Source organism: Leptodactylus fuscus, chromosome 6 (assembly GCF_031893055.1).
Source record: "Leptodactylus fuscus isolate aLepFus1 chromosome 6, aLepFus1.hap2, whole genome shotgun sequence".
NCBI lineage: Eukaryota > Metazoa > Chordata > Amphibia > Anura > Leptodactylidae > Leptodactylus > Leptodactylus fuscus.
Window position 1 is genome coordinate 53,260,123 of NC_134270.1, and position 20,362 is coordinate 53,280,484.

A 20,362-nucleotide genomic window follows, 5' to 3' on the forward strand; every position below is an offset into this window, starting at 1 on the left:
GATAAAACTTTAGACTGTCTAATCTAACATTATGCCATAGAAAAAATATGGTAAATTCTTTGCACTTTTTAGAAGCATTATGGCATATATTAAAGGGGTTACATAGTAGATGAGGTTGGATGAAGACATCAGGCAATCTAGTTCAACCTATAACCCTACAATCCCCTACAGTGTTGATCCAGGGGAAGGCAAAAAAACCCCCATGAGCCTTATGCCAATTGTCCCCATTTTAAGGGAAACTCCAATCTGGCAGTCGGTATAAAAACCTTGGATCAACGTGTCTTTATCTCGTGTCCTAAATCTAGAATCCATAACCTGTAATATTGTTCTGTACAAGAAAGGCATCCAGTCCCTGGGTTGTCCAGGGATTACAGTTCTTGGCCATGAGGGCCCCTTTTTGTTGAAAGTTCTTACCGCAAGTGATCGCTGTGGCCTTATATTGATAGCTTCAATATCTACTCACTCTCTAGTTCTACTATTACATATGTTTTCTGTGTGGTATCATCATTACTAGAGAGCTAGCATTTGTGTGACGTCACACATCAGTGATCTCACATAATGATGACGTCACACAGCAGTGATCTCACATAATGATGATGTCACATGGCAGTGATCTCACATAATGATGACGTCACACAGCTGTGATCTCACATAATGATGACGTCACATGGCAGTGACTTCACCAAGTGGTACTCTCACACAGTAATTATTTTCCAGTGCAGTGATGCTACACAGCAATGACATCACACACAGAGTAGTGACATCACATAGTAGTGACGTTACATAGTAGTAATGTCCCACATTAGTGATGTCACACAGTGGTGATCTTGTTCTTCTGACAAGCTATTGCAGTATTTTTTTTTATCACTCCTATTGTCAGAACTGTCACTCTTATGTTTTACAGATGAGCGTGCAGCCACTGATGACAAAGTCCTGACCTGTGAGAACTCTGACTGCATAGACAAACGACGAGCGACCAAGGTAGGTGCCCAATATGCAAAGATTTCTTTTTTTTATCTAAACTTTTTACAAAGCTCCAGTTGAGATATATTTTATAACCATCAATGCTATAGTATTCTGAGGAACCACAGGTTGGTGACTACTACTTCACTATATGCCATCTTACCCTGATTGGTATTTCCTGCTGATTTTTGTTTTCCCCCTCAGAACATCCACCTATTGTGTCCAGTTTTGGTGGTCGCACATGCTCAGTAGTGCATTGAGTCCTGCAGACCAGTCAATACTAATAGGGGCACTATAAGCAATTCCAGCACTGGACACATTAGGTAGACATTCTATTTGAGAGGGAATCAAAAGAGAAACAGGTAGCGCCATAACAAGTATGACGCAGCATTATCTAGACATAGGAACTTTCTTTTTTACGTAAATCCAATTGAAAAAACTAAATGTTTTGCCTTATCTAACAGAGTAATATAAGATTTATGTGTAGTACAAACCCTTTAAAACTGAAAAACCCAGGGTGCATTATCTCATCTGATGATAGAGTGTGTCGGAAGGAAGTACTTACATAGACAAAGCTCAATTTGTTTGTTACCGAGGTGGTTTTGCTAGAAAATTGCTCAAATGAAAACAGAATGCAAATGTGAAGCCAGTGACAAGTCATCGTGTCTGTCTGAGGTTCACCCCACATTTAGATTTTTTCCTATTTTTAAACCTCTTTGAAAGTAAGTGTAAATTCATTACGTAACTCCGAGGCCGGCTTCAGAGCGCTATGGGGCACTTGTTTAAAGACAACGGAAATTACTTATGTCTGCAAGGTTATTTCTTTCCTTCTGCCCTCACCTCCATCTTACTGATAGTAATGGAGATAGCAAGAGAAAGTGAGTAACAGGTGACTGCAGGATCAGACCACATACTGAGGTTTTGTAATTCAAACCCTGGATATACATGGATGTGCATAAGAACTGTAAACCCAGTATGGTAGGACATTTTGTTAAGGCTAGGTTCACATCTGCACCTCTTGTATATTCAGTCCCCAAATCTGCTTGAAAAAGCAGGACTTTTTTCTCCGTATTTTTCTGCATTTTTCAGTGGAAACCCATCAGACCCCATTATTGTCCCCAAGCACACCCAAAGAACAGAAACCCAGACGAAGGTGTAAACCTAGCATAAGGGGCCAGACTATCCACATTATGTTTTCATCAACCATATAATGGATCCATTTTACGGAAGCCAACCATTCATGTAGCATCAATATAAAAAAAACCAATCATTTTCTGGGGTATGTCTTAGGGTAAGTTCACATGGCAGAAAGTGAAGAGAATCACTTTCCGGCGCCGGCTTTTTCGTGTAGCTTTCTGTTGCGGCATCCTGCTCCTGATTAGGTCCGGATGAATGGGCCTAAGCAGGAGGGTGTCTCAAGCTGCAGACGCCGCGGCTGACATAGCATGAAGATAGGTCATGTAAGGGTGAATTCACACTGAGTAAACGCTAGCTTATTCTGAACGTAAAACACGTTCAGAATAAGCGGCGTCTAAAGCAGCTCCATTCATTTCTATGGGAGCGGGGATACGAGCGCTCCCCATAGAAATGAATGGGCTGCTTCTTTCACTCCGTGCAGTCCCATTGAAGTGAATGGGGAGTGCCGGCGTGTACGCTCCGGCATGAGCAGAGCTTGCCGTATACGCCGGCACTCCCCATTCACTTCAATGGGACTGCACGGAGTGAAAGAAGCAGCCCATTCATTTCTATGGGGAGCGCTCGTATCCCCGCTCCCATAGAAATGAATGGAGCTGCTTTAGACGCCGCTTATTCTGAACGTGTTTTACGTTCAGAATAAGCTAGCGTTTACTCAGTGTGAATTCACCCTTACTTTTTTTTTTATGTTAGCTGAAAATATCATTAGTGGAAAAAAACTGCGAGTGACTCCCATTGAAATGAATGGGAGGTATTTTTGCAGGTGGATTATGAGGTGGATTCTGCGTCAAAATCCACCTGCAAAAAACTCTGTGTGAACATACCCTTACTTTTCTGATAAACAGAAAAAACCAAACAAATTTTATATATATATATATATATATATATATATATATATATATATATATATATCTTTAAATATTGATCTTATATAAACAGATGGCCATCAGATTTCATGTTTTTTTTTTATATCCGTAAAACGTATCCATTAAACATGTGATCAAAAAGTGATGTGATTGGGGCCATATAGTGGCTCAGTGGTTAGCACTGCAGCCTTGCAACGCTGGGGTCCTGGTGTTCGAATCCCACCAAGGGCAAAAACCCATCTGCAAGGAGTTTGTGTGTTTGTGTGGATTTTCATCCCATATTCCAAAAAGACATACTGATAGGGAAATAATGTACATTGTGAGCTCTATGTAGGGCTCACAATCTACATAAAAAGTGATGTGATTGTCTCCTTAGCTTCCATTTTGAGCATCCAATTCTTATGCACATCCATGTCTCTGAGACTATTTGCAGATTTGCTTTATTTTTTATTTCATATCCATTGGAGGAAACTAAGGAAGACTTTGTGTTCATAAAAGTTGATTGGGAAGTTGCCATTCAAGATGTTTTCTAATATGTAGTAGAATTGGCATCACTACTGTGCAAAAGCTTTAGGCTGGTATGGAAAATATTCAGCAAAATAAGAATGCTTTCAAAAATAGAAGTATTAATAGCGTGTTTTTGTAACTTAAAAAAATGAAGCGAATGAATAAAAGAGAAATTTAATCACATCAATATTTGGTGTGACCGCCCTTTGGAGGAGGACTCTTGGAAGTGATGATAGGGCCCCCATTGAGTCCTGTTCACAACATCATCCAGTCTGTCTGGGACTACAATCAGAGACAGAAGGATTGGAACAAGCCTACATCCAGTTCTACACGATATTTGGAATTTCCTCCCTGCATAGTTCCTATAAAACCATCTGCAAGTGTACCTAGAAGAATTGATTCTGTTTTGTAGGTAAAGGACGGTCACACCAAATATTGATGTGATTTAGATTTCATAAATTATTACCACTTCTATTTTTTTAAGCATTCCTACTTTGCAGCATTTTTTCCACACCTGCTGTAAGTGGATACAATTGAGTTACCCATTTATTGGGTGGCATGTCTGTCTATAATTGGCTGACCATGTAGATTATAGGGATGTTACATCTAAACTTACCAGAAGTGACAAGGACTTGCCTTAATCCACTTGACTCTTATTGTGAAGCTTAGAGGAATTAGTGCTGGTTATCTCGCTGGAGATCAAACGCTGTGCTGGCTTCTAATAGTAAAAACAGTAAAACCTCACCCAGAAAATGTCTGTCTGCAGCATGGAAGATGATGATGTCAAGGTAAGGGATGGAAATACATTTATGTTATTCTTTTCTGCCTGTCTATACATATGCGTACCATTCTTCTATCGACTGCAATGTGAGATTTGGTAGATAAATGCAGTCATAGGTCTACTATATGGTGCTGGCTCTTCTGATTCCGTATATACGGGGCATGTAGATAAATAAAAATGGTGTTCCCTCCTGGTGCTGGGTCTTCTCACCAAACATGCCATGGATTTGGGGACCATGTATCCATAACGTACATGGCCTTCTCTTCTGGTGCTGGATCTGGATCACCACCCACCTACAATTCTAGATGTGGTCCACAGATAAGAGACAAATATTGTCCAAAATTGTTTGACAACCTGTAGAAATTCTGACATTTTGATCGTCTTTGCTTTGCATGCGTTTTTAATTTTATCTGACAGTGTTAACTAAAAATTCACTAAAATGACTGTGAATTGAATGGCCATGTCTACAGGCAGAATTTGGTGGAGGTCGGCGTCCAGTGTTTGTTTGCCCCATCCATCAACACCACATTTCTATCTATTGTAATACAGAAGAGGTGGAGCTTTGTTAGGGGAGAGGGTCAACTAAGGCGAAGCTTCCACTTACTATGTTCCCCATAGCAGCCAAAGGAGATGCCTTAAAGGCATATAGCCCCTTGTGTTTTAGTGTTTAACACTCCCTGATGATGTATGATGCCTTGAAGAGTTGGGTAAGACCGCATGTCCTAAGATTACAAATTCATTGAATCTTATCCTTCTCAACATCCCCAGTAAGAAATGCAGATTATACAGTTTATATATAAATGCCTTGTGTGGATGAAAATCATATTTTTATGATTATGAAAATCAGCCTGCAAATGCGGCTGGGGGGTGGCCCAAGATTTGCCAGATCTGCCTATGGATGGCTACAAGTGCTCCTGCTCTCCTCTGGAATTGCCACTTAACAATGCCCCTTTATCTGTGAATGACATTTCTAAGCCTCTGTCTGCCTCATGGGTGTCTGTGGGCAGATCTGACCCACCCCAATCCAGCTGCTTTACATATCCATAAAATATGACTATCTCTATATTGTTTACTGAGACCACAATGTTTCTTCTACTCATAAAGGTACGAGGCATTTTGTACGTGACAAACCTCTTTTAAAGGGAGTCTATCAACTTCCCCAGGAATATTTAGCTACCACCACCATGTAACATAGCACATTACAGTGACATACTACATACCTCTCCTATCAATGTTACTTATGTAGACTGGAGAAAACAACTTTAAAGTCTTATACTAATGAGGTAGTTGGTGCACTAGGGGCGGGTCTTCAGTCCTGGGAGTACTGCTTTTGCTCCAGTAGCATGGGTGATGTTATAACAGTGGGAGCATCAAGTCTCACTGCTCAGGGTGGTGCGGGTAAGAGATGGTAAAGGTATGAGTGGAGCCAAGCTCTAGGCCCACTCCTTGGATAAGACTTTGAATTTGCCTTATTCCAAATATACCAAAGTGACCTATATAACAAAGGTATGTTGTTTATCACTGTAAGGTGCTCTATATCACAGTGGTGACCCTTAAGTATGCTTAGGAAAGATGGTAGACTCTCAAAGAATGCTTCTCCCAGTGTAAAGTAGCACTATATTGTTATATTACCATTGTATACTACTATACAGAACATATCACTTCTGCCACCGTTATATAGAAATGAGTTGTCAAGGATGTTTAGAGGTTACCGCCTGTGCTGGAAAGGATTGTGTAGGCCCTTGTATGAGTGGGCACCTCCTGCCTTTGGTGGGTCATCAGGCTGGCATTATACTTGATGGTTACTGCTGGTAGCAACAAATTATTTTATCTTCGTATTTTTGTTCTTGGGCTAAATACATGATTTCTTTTTACTATTCTTACATGTTCTTTAGACCCTTTTTGACTCCTTGGTGCTTCACAACAATACTCAAATACATTTTTGTAGGTTATTGTTCCTTCAACACACAACCAAGAAAAAACCCCACAATGACAGAAGCGTTCTCTTCTCAAGATACCCACAGCAAGTTACATTGCTGCGAAACAACATCTCAAGGGTCTGGTCCTAAAAATAACATCTTTACCTCTGTCCTTACACTACCCACTGAACCCATCTCCTTAGAAGATAATATAAACCTGCTACATAAACAGTTTGCTAGTTTTACAGGCATAAATGAAACCGTACAGATATAATAATAATATCATACGCTATATTTATGTTACCAGATGTCTCTGCAGCTAAATCTTACACAAGACCGTAGGGGATAAGATAAAGGAGAGACGATAACTAGTTGTTGGATGTTCAGGACATTATGTAAAGAAAAAAACCTGAGTTTTACTTTTCTAAATTGTTTTAAGTAGAAAAACTAAACTAGTGACACAGACGTCATAATTATGGCGCCATATACATGTTATACTTAAACATTCTGCAGACTTTTCTTTGTATATGGACATGAATGTTCCCTACATACACTCAGGAGCGTAATTAGGAATAGCTGGACCCCAAGGCGAACATTTGATATGGACCTTCCCCCTGAACCCTCCTCTTCTTCTTAAACCTCCCTTGATGAGCAGACTCTCTGAGTCGCTGCCGGAACGTCCCCAAAGTGTGGACTGGAGGGGGGTGGAATGACAGGTCCCGCTACCAACCTACCTGCCATTCTTAAAAATACAGCCCAATACCGAGCATTTACCAAAATGCTCAGCAGACAAAAGTTGTCTGATGAGAACAAACATTCCTTCTGGAGTTTTATTTTTTTTATTTTTTTTTTTATGGTAGAGTTGGAAGGGACCTCAAAAGCCATCGGGTCCAACCCCCTGCGAGTGCAGGTTTTCCTAAATCATCCCAGCTATATGTTTATCCAGATTCCGCTTGAAGATTTCCATTGATGGAGCGCCCACCACCTCCCGTGGCAGCCTATTCCACTCTCTCACTACCCTCACTGTCAGAAAGTTTTTCCTAATGTCTAATCTGTATCTCTTTCCCTTTAGTTTCATCCCATTGCTTCTTGTACTTCCTTGTGCTAATGAGAATAGGGTAGATCCCTCTGCACTGTGACTACCTTTCAGAGTTACTCCTCCTCCCTGAGATACTCCTCCTCCCTGCGCAAACTACATTTCTGCACCACACACTATTATGCCCCACAGTGGCCCTTACACACAATACTATACCCAATAGTGGCCCATGCACACACTCTTATGCCCTGTAGTGGCCCCTGTACATAGTATTATGCCCAATAGTGGCCCCTGTACACACCATTATGCCCCATAGTGGCCCCTGCACACAGTATTATGCCCCATAGTGGCCCCTGCACACACTATTATGCCCCATAGTGGCCCCTGCACACACTATTATGCCTCATAGTGGCCTCTGAACGCAGTATTATGCCTCATAGTGGCCCCTGAAACAGTATTATGCTCCACAGTGGCCCCTGCACATACTATTATGCCCCATAGTGGCCCCTGCACACAGTATTATGCCTCATAGTGGCCCCTGAACTTACTATTATTCCCCATAGTGGCCCCTGCACACAGTATTATACCCCATAGTGACCCCTGCACATAGTATTATGCCCCATAGTGGCTCCTGCACACAGTATTATGTCCCATAATGAACACCCATGAACAATTATTATACTCTGCCCATGTTGCAGTAATGCAGGTTTTTTTGTTGCAGATTTTGCTGTTGGTTTTTTTTCTTTTTTTTGAGCCAAAGCCAAAAATGGCTTCAGAATGAATTAGAAATATATAGGAAGTTCTTATTTTCTACTGGGTACCTGAATTTTCTTGAAAAGTTAAAACATGTGCAGGGTCTTGCTGGGCAGTCTGTTATATGACTGTATAAGCTTTCATACATGGTGTCCTATCAGTTTTTCTGTTGCTTATATCCCCATTATGGCTACAGCACATTTTACATATGCACCATCCCATATACATTATATCTAGTTTGGTTTGTTAAATCCAACAAATAGGCATAACTATTAGAAAATAAAAATATTGGATTTATTTTTATATGTGCAATATTTCAGCTCCTCATTCAGGAGCCTTTCTCAAGCCAGTTTGGTTTGTTGACATGGAATTCTGCCAGGGGTAATAGTACAGTAGCAAACAAATAGATGTAAAGCCGAAATTAGAAGATTACAGGAAATCCAAAAACACTGAACTGCAGAGACAGGGCAAATACATGCAGTCATGGTGCAGCTAAAAAGATCTCTGAGACAGAAAAAAAATAATACTAAGGAAAAGTAATACAGAATCATCAAATCCTTTAAGTGGTCCAGAATAGTCACAAGTTGGTGATTGGAGACTGTTTAATGCCAAGTGCATAGTCAGCAGTGCCATTTTTGTGCTGGCTTCGCCACTTTCCTGAAAGTGGGCAGGTGCACTGGCACAGTCAATGCCTGCCCCATATTCATTTTCATGTATGCCACAAGAGTGTCAGGTGTAAGAGTGCTGAGAGGATGTGCCTAAGGATTAAGGGGACATTAAGATTATTTACTCCATCGCTATTTTCACAGTGTTGCTGGTTGTTGGCAGTCACTACCCCTAACATCTTCGCTGCATTTCTATAATTCAATCATTTAAAGGGGTTTTCCAGCTCCTAACGTTGATGGCCTGTGCTTAGGGTCACTGGTACCCAAATAGCACAGCTTTCTGTATTGTTTACATAATGCGAGCCGCACTGGTAACTTGCCATACAAGCTGTAGCGGCAAATGTGAGTACTGCGAGCGCTTCAGGCGGCACTATGCCAGGGCCTCATGGAGGGCGGCATTTTTGCTAACCTAAGCCAGTCCAGGACAAGCTGTCCTGGACTGGCTTATCACCGAGCGGTGGTTTGGGGAGGCCACTGGAGCAGCGCTGCTCCGGCAGCCTCCCCTCACGCTCAGGCAGAGAGCAGGCAGTCTCCGGGCCTACTCTCTGCCGGCGAACGGGGCTAAGCCCCGCCCCTTCACTCAGACACGCCATCGATCCACCTGGCCATGCCCCCGATCCACCCGGCCACGCCCCCGATCCGCCCCCTCCTCCCGGCGGGGGGGGGGGGGGCTTTCTGCAGTTAGCTCGGGCGGCGAAAGGGGAAGGTTCACCCCTGCTGCAGCGTTGCCTGAGTCCTGGGTGTTGAATCCTCGCAGATCTAATATTAATGGCCTATGCGAAGACTAGGTCATACCTCCCAACTTTCGAAGAACAGAAAGGTACAAAATATGCCGTGCGCTATGTGTACCTCAACACATTTAGCTCCACCCACTTTTACATTGACTCCGCCCATTCTCATCCATTTTCCATGTCACCCGTACATTATATGTTCCCACATTATAATGTTCCCTTCCAACTGCCCCACAGTATGAATTCCCTCTTCTGGTGCCCCAGTTTAAACTGGGGGAAACTAGAGGGGGGCATGAAACTGGGGCAGCTGGAGGGTGACATTAAATAGTGGGAATAGTTGGAGGGGGACAAAAAAATTAATGGCAGCTGGAGCGGGATATTAAACTGGGGGCAACTAGAGGAGGACATTAAACTCAGGCAGCTGAAAGGGGACATTAAACCGTAGGGGTAGCTGGAGGGTGATATTAAACTGGGGGCAACTAGAGGCAGACAAGTCTCCCTTCAGTGACCCCATTGTTTAATGTCCCCCTCCAGTTGTACCCAGTTTAATGTCCCCCTTAATATCCCTTTCAGTTTAAGTTCCCTCCTTCATCTACCCTCAGTTTCATGCCCCCTCCATCTCTGTCCCCAGTTTCATGCCCCCTTCATCTCTGTCCCAAGTTTCATGTTCCCCCTTCATCTGCCGCCAATTTTATGTCCCCCTCCATCTGTCCCCAGTTTCATGCCCCCCCTTTATCTGCCCCAGTTTAATGTTCCCCTTCATCTCTGCTCCCAGTTTCATGCCCCCCCTTTATCTGCCCCAGTTTAATGTTCCCCCTCCATCTCTGCCACCAGTTTAATGTCCTCCCTTCATCTGCCCCCAGTTTAATGTCCTCCTCCATCGATCAGAATTTTAAGGATGAGCGCAAGATAAGTAATGTAATAGGACATCCAGCTATAAGCTGTGATCAATAATTTAGCAGGAAGAGCTCAGTTCCCCTGCAGTGGTGGACAATTGAGACACAAAGCCTCTCACGAAGTTACAGACAGTTTATTATACAATTATTAAAAATCAGGGTACCCCTTTAAATGACTGTGTGATATTGTTATGTAATGACATAAGGGTATTTTTCTTTCTTCTATGTAAGTTACATAACACTTGTTTCATGGCGACTTCATACACGTAGTAATCACTTTTTTAGCAGATAACCATCTGTAGTGACAACTGTGCTCGCTCTGCCTCCTCCACTTCAGCTGCTCCAGGCTCAGTGTGGATCGTAATTATCGAGGAAGCAAATCCAAAGATGACAATATTATAAAAAAGGGCAAAAAAAAAAAAAGGTCTGAAAATGCATTGATGTGGGATCACTATTGAAAAATACCAAACTTTGCAATATGCTTAGCTTATCACTTACCCTATCCACTAATTGTCCGTGACCCCTTACCTTCCCATTCAAGGCTGCAATAAGGGGTAGTTACACAGTACATAGTAGATGAGGTTGGATGAAGACATCAGTCCATCAAGTCCAACCTATAACCCTACAATCCTCTACAGTGTTGATCCAGAGGAAGGCAAAAAACCCATGAGGCTTATGCTGATTGCCCCATTTCAAGGGGAAAAAATCAGCAGTCAGTATAAAAACCCGTCAACGTGTCCTTAAAATCTAGAGTCCAAGGGGTAGGCAAGGTTGGACAGACACTATAGACATCAATGTCTGGAGAGTTCACAAAGCTCCATCTACTCTGGAGGGTCCAGCACATTCATGCATTAGAGGTCATTGATTTCTATAAAAACAGTGTAATTTTTCATCTCTCCAGAAGTGGTGCGGACCCAACCAGTCAAAGACAGGGACATATAATATGCAGGAAACAGGTTTATTTAGAAAAAAAAACAAAACAGGAAACTAAATAAACCTTGACTTCAGGCACAAAATGAGCAAAATAAAATACAGCCTTAACTTCAGGCAAAACAATTAGAAACAAAATCCTGCTTGTCGGAGCAGCTAACTAAACAGTAATAATAAACTAACTATACATGCGGCTTACTAACAGCAACACAAACAAACCAATAAGCACAATACATTCTCATCGGACTCAAAGTAACAGGACAGACCCAGGCACCTCCTCTCACTCCCTGGATCTGCCCTGAAGTGCAGGATCTGTAGGCTTTTATAGCCCAGTAATGAGCCCAGGACCCACACCTGTGGCTGAGGCCTATTCCAGACCTGCCCTGGACCACACATATGACAACTTTTTGTATCCTACCCCTGAACAACTATGTTGAACAATCTTTGTTTTCAGATCATTTGAGAGTTGTTTTGAGTAGCCCATGATGCCACTCTTCAGAGGAGATTCAAATAGGAGATCAACTTGCAATTGGCCACCTTAAATACCTTTTCTTATGATTGGATACATCTGGCTATGAAGTTCAAAGCTCACTGAGGTTACAAAACCAATTTTGTGCTTCAGTAAGTCAGTAAAAAGTAGTTAGGGGAATTCAAATCAATAAAATGATAAGGGTGCCCATACTTTTGCACCGGTCAAATTTTGGTTTAATGCATATTGCACATTTTCTGTTAGTACAATAAACCTCATTTCAATCCTGAAATATTACTGTGTCCATCAGTTATTAGATATATCAAACTGAAATGGCTGTTGCAAACACCAAAATATTTAGAACAAAAAATGATTAAGATTAATAGGGGTGCCCAAACTTTTCCATAGGACTGTAACTAGTAGACTCTAATTTGTATCAACATTAACTAGGCTTATATCTTTGGAACGAATGAACATTGGATTGGATAAACAAAACACCAAAATGCTCAGGGTGACAGCGCCTGTCAGATGGTGTGCGTCATTGGACTGTACAGACCTGGTGATAGGTTCTCTTTAGGGACCTCGGATATTGCTCTTTTTGCTGCAACTTTTCTAAACTTTGCTGTTATGATGATAAGCACAGGAACCAATAGTTTTAAGCTGAGGCCTCACAAAGTTGCTTATTACAGTCCAGCAATGTCAATGAGATTTCATTTAATATCATCCACACATTGCAGAAATTTTTTTTTACTTTTGTGTTTTTCAATAATACAACATGTTAATTTTATATGTGAGAATGATGCATGTTAGATTTATATGCAAAACACAGCAGAAAATCTATGAAAAATACAAGCATTTCTGCTGCGTTTTTTTCCACTGCATTTTTGCTGGTTTTATTTTTTAGCTGTGTTTTGCTACGTGTGACCTTAGCGTCACAGTATATTGCAGCAGTTTGGCAGACACTTTGAAGCCTTGTGGCTTCTACAGATAAAACACCTTGTACTTCACTTGTAAATTCCACATGGCAGGATAAACCGCACTGAAAAACCACTGCAATTGGTGATAAAACGGCTCCTGTACGGCACCTTAATGTTACATAAATGGAGCTGACACATGGTGACCTTGGCTCGGCTGTGAATCACGGAGATGGGACTTTGTTTAATTGAAGCTCATTCTCACTTCATGCTCTGCCGGCCTAAATTCCATGCGCCAAACAGAAAAGGTTACACAGATATTTCCAAATGCTTATTCAGTATGAGGCTCACGTGTCAGTGCGGATCATAGCGGGTCCTGGAGACAACATCACAGACATACAGAAATATGTTAGCTAGTTTTCAGTTGATCTGACAGTGGACACATCCCAAAGCTACATGGATAGAGATAGAATGCAACTGGAATGTATTTATAGGAAACTATGGAGAGGAGCAGTCTGATATCTGGTTTATATGAAATTTTAATTTATGTATTTTGTTATGAAATATTAATTACACAGAAGAGTAATTAATAATTGATGAATTTTCACATATATATCTATATATCTTTTCAGGAGTCTTCATTTACTCATTTGCAATATTCTATCTATTATCTATCTATCTATCTATCTATCTATCTATCTATCTATCTATCTATCTATCATTCTATTCTATCTGTCTCTCTATATATCTGTCATTCTATCTCTATCTATCTATCTATCTATCTATCTATCTATCTATCTATCTTAAAAATAAGGAATGTAGTAGCAAATACAGGTAGAAAGGTACAATGAAAACATTTTAGGATTCTTCAGTTACTTAGTTGAAGTAAGTAAATTGGTTTTCCAGGGCTAAATGTTGATGACGAGAGGTCCAACACCCAGGACCCTGAGACAGAGGCGCTCCAGTGAACACTATATCCACTTCACAGATCATGTGACAGCATGTTCATCAGCAATATGACCTGCTTGCAGCTCAGTCCCATTCAGGGACTGTCGCAACAGCTTAAGGTAGCAAAATAAGGGCTAATAAGGGAGTATAAAGCATGGCACAATATAGCAGATATCTGACATACACAGAAATTGCATGTAGCATACTTAAACTTGGAGTGGATGGGCCTATATAAATTTACATAAAAGGGGCACGTCTATTTCCTTGTATCTCATGGCTGGATTGTAGGTGGTATAGCTCCTTATTACAAGCAGGGGGTTTGATGATATAGACTCTCTCTAGGCCTGAAGAGGTTAACATAGGGCTGTGAGCTTACAAGCCTGGAGTACAATGATGGATCCCGAGAACCTCTTTTCATGTGTTCCAGTTAATAGAACATGCCGGGATGATCTGTGAAATCAATTCCTGACTTGTAGGGAAAGGCTCCTTCAGTAAAAGCTTCATATCAAGATTTCTCTGTCCATGTCCGATCTGTAGCGAGTAAGGAATTCCTTCTTCCTCCTAATCTTACTATGTTATTTACTCAACTGATCCATGATGGATGCTACTTGTTCACTGCAGACTAAATATAAGAGCAGCCAGGGTCATTTATCAAATGTAGGAGATCGGAGGAGTCTCATTACACCCAGCAATGGAATGGCGCAACTGCTCCTGGTGCCGCCAAAACCAAGGCTGATACATAATATATGATGCATATCAAAAGATATCAAATCTCTTTATTTTTAAAGCAGAGCACTGAATGCCCTACAAAGTTATAGAGTGAAATAATGAAAACCTTGTTGCCTGCTGTCACCACTAGAGGGTGCTTTGGAGCCTGCTGCATACCTTTTATACATTGAATTCTATATTTAAGCAGCACAGCAAGCTCTTTATCTCCCCCTAGTGGTGCTTTAGGGAGCTAGAATTGCAGTGCAAACAATCAGAGTTGTCTAGAATGGATTGTATAAGAACACATGAGCTATCATCCACACAACTGCTCATCTACGAGAGATACACCTTTCGTCTGTGAACTTATTTCTTGTTAAATGGCTAGTTTAAAAGTGGAAAATCCTGGCTTACCAAGAAACAGCTCCACTCTAAGCCTTAGGCTGTGTATGGTATTGCAGCTCAGCTTTCTTTACTTGAATGGGACTGAGTTGGTATACCAGACATAGCCCATGGACAACAGTGGCACTGTTTTAGAAATAGAGCAGCTATATTTTTCGAATGTCATAACAATGACACAATTTCACATCTTGTGTCCCTTATCAATGAATATTGGACAATGAAGTTAAACATCAAACATTTCTTTACTCCATTTTTCTGCTATCATGTTTTATGTAAGTGGAGTTACCACCATGAAGCATTTGTGTATTGCCTATGTGATGCTCCACTTCTAGGAACAACCTGTCACCAGAACTATGTCATCATTAAGTGTGCTAAGCCTTTAGTTAACACTAGATGGCAGTATTGTAATGGAAATCTTTAATACAATTGGTTCATTAAAGAAATGCAAGTATTAGACCTATATGCAATATATGAAGAAATAAATTCTAAAATATGTATATAAGTATAGGAGAGTGTATGTGTAATAGGCTTACCAATGTTCATTTTTAGGTAGTGGCCACTCTCCTCCACAGACCCCCTAGTACTCATTAAAGGGGTCATTCACTTTCTTACTAGAAGCTGCGCTGCAAGGGGTTACAGGGGTCGGACCCTCCCAGATCTAATATTGATGACCTATTATAAGGATAGGCCATTAGTATTAGTAAGTGGATAACCTCTTTAAAGAGTATATGCATCCAACTATAATGGCAATTCTCTTACTTGTTTAGATGCAGATTTTTGTTCATAGGGGGCAGCATCATAGTAGGGGTATTACTGTATATAGGAGGTAGTATTATCATAGTTATATTCTTGTACATAGGGAACAGTATTGTAGTAGTTATATTCTTGTACATAGTTGGAAACATTATAATTAGAGATGAGAGAACAGTGAAATGTTCGAAGTTCGATTCCAGTAGCCGCTCAATACTCGACTGGCCGATCGAACATCGAACCCCATTATAGTCTATTGGTAATAAATACTAGTTTAGGGGGAAACCACTATTCGACTCAGGAAGATCACCAAGTCCACTATGACACCCCAGGAAATGATGCCAACACCCTGGAATGCAACTGGGACAGCAGGGGAAGCATGCCTGGAGGTATTTAACATGCCCAAGTCACTGTATTACGTCAGGATCCCTGTCAGCTTGCGATATGTGGGAGCTGACTTTTTCCCCTAGGAATGCATTGACCAGCGTTGATTGGCCGAACGCCATACAGAGAACAGCATTCGGCCAATCAACGCTGGTTCTGCCGGAGGCTCGTCTGTGAGGAGGCGGAGTCTAAGATCGGACCAGAATGGAGACTGCTGTGGACTGATCTTAGACTCCGCCTCCTCCGGCAGAACCAGTGTTGATTGGCTGAATGCTGTACTCTGTATGGCATTCGGCCAATCAACGCTGCTCAATGCATTCCTATGCCGAGATGTAGCAGTGCTGGCCGTGCGCTCAGCACTGCTACACCGGAGATACAGCCGAGCTGAGCGCACAGCCAGCACTGCTACACCGGAGATGTGAACCTTGCTGCACACTCAGCTCTTCTGCATCACAGATGCGCTGAACCCTGCTGCGCACTTAGCTCTGCTGCATCAGAGATGTAGCAGAGCCGAGTGTGCGCTAAACCCTGCTGCACACTCACCTCTGCTGCATCTCAGCAGAGCTGAGTGTGCAGCAGGGTTCAGCGCACACTCAGCTCAGGCTTCATTTCCGGTGTAGTAGTGCCGAGCGCATGGCCAGCACTGCTACATCTCGGCATAGGAATGCATTGATCAGCGTTGATTGGCAGAATGCCATACAGAGTAAAGCATTCGGCCAATCAACGCTGGTTCTGCCAGAGGATCGGTCCACAGCAGTCTCCATTCTGGTCCAATATTAGACTCCGCCTCCTCACAGACGAGCCTCCGGCAGAACCAGCGTTGATTGGCCGAATGCTGTACTCTGTATGGCATTCGGCCAATCAACATTGGTCAATGCATTCCTATGAGAAAAAGTCAGCTTCCGCATATCGCAAGCTGACATGGATCCTGACCAGATAGAGCCCCAAAGAGCTGGATGAGTAACATTCCCACCTAAATAAAGGTAATTCCTAGCTAACCCTGCCTGTACATCTGTCTCTGTCTCACAGTCACATAGTTCACAGTCTCATATGAACCGGATATTAAATCCACTGTTCGTATAAATTGGAGGTCACCTGATTTAGTCAGCCAATTACTTTTTCCGATTTTTTTTTCGATGCCTCCATTGTCATAGTTCCTGTCCCACCTCCTCTGCACAGTTATTGGTGCAAAAAAGCGCCAGGGAAGGTGGAAGGGGAATCAAATTTTTAGTGAGTTTGCCACTTGGTGTTCGACTCGAATCGAACATCTCGAACAGCCTGATATCCGATCAAACATGTACTCGGTCGAACGCTGTTCGCTCATCTCTAATTATAATAAGTATATTATTATACATAGGGGCAGTTATTATAGTAGTTATATTCTTGTACATAGGAGACAGCATTATAGTAGTTATATTCATGTAGATCGGGGCAGTATTATAGTAGTTATATTGTTGCGTATAGAGGGTATTATAGTAGTTATTTTCTTGTACATAGGAGCAGTATTTTAGTAATCATACTCTTGTAGATAGAAGACAGTATTACAGTAGTTATATTCTTGGAGATAGAGGACAGTATTAAAGTAGTTGTATTCTTGTACATATGATGCAGAGTTATAGTGGTCATATTTTTGTGCATGGGGCATAGTTATTTTGTAATATATAGGAGGCAGTATTCTTTTCTGTATATTAAATAGGGGATATTATTATAGCAGTTATATTCTTGTGCCAAGGGACAATATGTTCATCTGGTACATATGGGCAGCATCTTAGTAGAAAATGTCAAGTATACATTCTGTAATCTCCCTCATAAACATAATTAAGTATCTTTAAGTACAAGCATTGCGATATAATCAAGCACTATTATGCCTTATGAGGCCTAGTTCACATAGGGGAAGGGGAGCGTATTTTGGTCCTGAAGGAAGCACTGATGGGGCCATTACTCTGCACATGGGGCATTAAGGGGGGCATTGTGGGGGCCACTACAACTGTTAACGAAAGCTCCAAATGAAGCTTTATTTTGTTAACATTTATAGTGATCACTACTTTGGGGGTATTAGATTGGGATGTTTTCTCACTAGGGGTACTTCACTTGAAAAGGTTGAGAAACCCCGATCTAGAGAAATGATGTGGGTCACCAACTTTGTGGCAAACAGAATAATCCATTGTCTCCTTTTATTTTTCTGCTCCGTCCAGAGCTGTAGTCAAGGTTATCTTGTGTCTTTACTATGGAGCTCACAGCGAGACTCAAACATTCTCCTTCCAATATTTTCCTCCAGCTTATCAGCGATCAGACAATTGGGAATTCTCTTCCAGCATCCTGAAAGGAAACCATCCATTTTGTGAGATTGTAAATCTGATTGTATTACATAGTTAAAATATAGATTTTAAAAATTAGATTTTCCTTAAAGAAAGGAAAAATCCATATGAGTTCCGGAAAGAGCCCATTTTCACGCTGTATTATATAACTTAGTTTGCATATGTTTACACGGCTGCATTCTGTGTTCTGCCCACGGCATGTCCTGCTGATCGGATTTTATTTGTCCCTGCAGTCATTTCTTTTCTTGGCTGAAGTATATGTAACCAAGACTCAAAAGATTCAATGAGGTTCCTGTTAGAAAATGGTTTTTAACCCGCTATAGTGGTACGCATAGATGAAAGGGGATTTTATAGCAAAAATCAAACTGAGCCCCCAATATGGTGTCAGGTTTATTTGTCTCCCCCTCCATCCCCTTTCCATGACCTTGGCCAAGTTCCATTCTGCTTATTTGTAGAACGTGCTACTTCAGTGGTTCCTCTTCTATAAAGCATTCTCCCACCAGGTTAAGTCCTAGGTTTTTAACCTTACTGAACACAACTGCAGTTACAGTGGTAACGAAATGGTGGCGGTCACTTTAAGAAAAGTCTTATTGGCTGTCATGCTAAAGTAAGGCACTAAGAGGTAAAGGTTTCAGCTACACAGATGGTGACGCTATAACTTAAATATTAAAGCTTTAAAGGGTTTCTCCAGCCCTAATGTATATTTCATACTCATGACCTGTGTATGTGTAAATGTTCAATGATGCATTGCAATTGTGAGGCAAATTACTGTGTATATTGTGCACTTGTACATGTTACTTTTACTGTGATGACTCTTTGCAGCGCTGAGTATTTTGCACCAATGTCACTTTATGTATATGTTGTGCTTGTCATTGCACCTTCTTTGATCTAGCATACTCTGAAAATAGAGCAGCACAATGATTCTTCTAGATGTGTAGAACTCGATTGCGCTCATCGCAGCAGGTCGTCTCTTTTTCATGCTGTAGAGTCTACATGCGCTATGACCTGACACCTTGTAGTCATACCAGGAAAAAAGTCTCCTTGAAAAGAAGGGCTTACTGCTCTGCTCTGGTCTTTGGTCCGGAGTTCCATTTTCAACAATTGTGTTCATACATCAGTGCAGAGTGTTCAGGTTAGCCTTGGGTTAGAACTAGAGATGGGAAAGCCACAAGCGATTACAAATACAAATGTGCTTTATTTGCATTACCAAAGAATAAGACATTTGGTGTTGCCAAAGCAAAAAGGAGGTTGGGGTAGTGGAAGGAGGTGGGTACAGGGTCCTTGGGTTGGGGGTTTGAGTGTCCTTAGGGTCTTGTCGTTCTTGTTTGGAGTGTGTGGGTATCGGTGGGTATGGGGTAGACGGGTGATGGGGGGGACTTAGTGGACTTTTGGGTGGTGGGTTTAATAGTCCATAATAGTCCATGGGGGGTGGGTGGTTTGATAGTCCATGCGTCTCATCTTCCTCTTGTTTGGTGGCAGCTGGACACGTATTGGGCAGCGATCTCCACAGTGGTCTCCTCTTCTCCCAGTAGGATGTAGAGTTTCCTCTTCTTGTCTGCAGATGTGAAGTCTGGGATGTGGACAGAGAATCTTTGGTAGTAGACGGCCCTCACAGCTGAGTATTTGGTGCAGTATTGCAGGAAGTGGGTCTCGTCTTCTAGGGCCCCTTGGTTGCAGTGTTGACACAGTGTTTTCTGCCGTGGTTTGTAGGACTGCCTGTGCCGCCCTATTTCGATCTCTAGGTTGTAGGCGCTCAGTCTGTACCGGCATAGGGCTTGTCTTTGTTTAGGGTGGTGTATTTTCTCCAAGTAGGTGGCCATGCTGTAGTTCCTTTGTAGGGATTGGTACATGGTGAGTTTCTTGGAGTTATTTATTTCATTTCTCCATTCTTCGATGTACTGCTCTCTGTTTGCCTCTGTGGTCGTCTTTATTTGGGCCTTGGTCATCATCTGTTGGTGTTTTTGGTTTGGTGGTTGGCTGTTGTTTGGTTGGGGGATGTCGGGTTTGCTCAGGTCTCTGTGGCTTAGCCATGCTTGGTGGTGGTAGGAGTCTGGGTTGCTCCCTTGAATATGCACCTGGAAAGCTAGCACCCTCTTCTGTATGGTGAGCCATAGGGGAGCCTGCCTAGCTCTGCCCTGCAGGCCATGGAGCAGGTGTTTGCCGAACTCCAGGTGAAAGGTCTCTGTTGGGCTATAGTCCCATTTTGGCTGGTCTGGGTAGGTGGCTGGGCC

The 20,362-nt window shown here is 42.0% G+C and overlaps 1 protein-coding gene across 3 annotated transcripts in view; it reads left to right on the forward strand.

The window, feature by feature from the left end:
- Positions 1–20,362, forward strand: part of PLEKHG5 (pleckstrin homology and RhoGEF domain containing G5) — a 214,883-nt gene that overhangs the window by 20,975 nt on the left and 173,546 nt on the right. For 2 of the 3 annotated variants that reach the window (XM_075279964.1, XM_075279965.1), the window contains exon 2: positions 905–981. In XM_075279964.1, the coding sequence (XP_075136065.1) occupies positions 905–981 (77 nt within the window). Of the gene's footprint in view, positions 1–904; positions 982–4,245; positions 4,319–20,362 lie in introns of those variants that run through there. The other variant, XM_075279966.1, reaches the window with a different exon arrangement.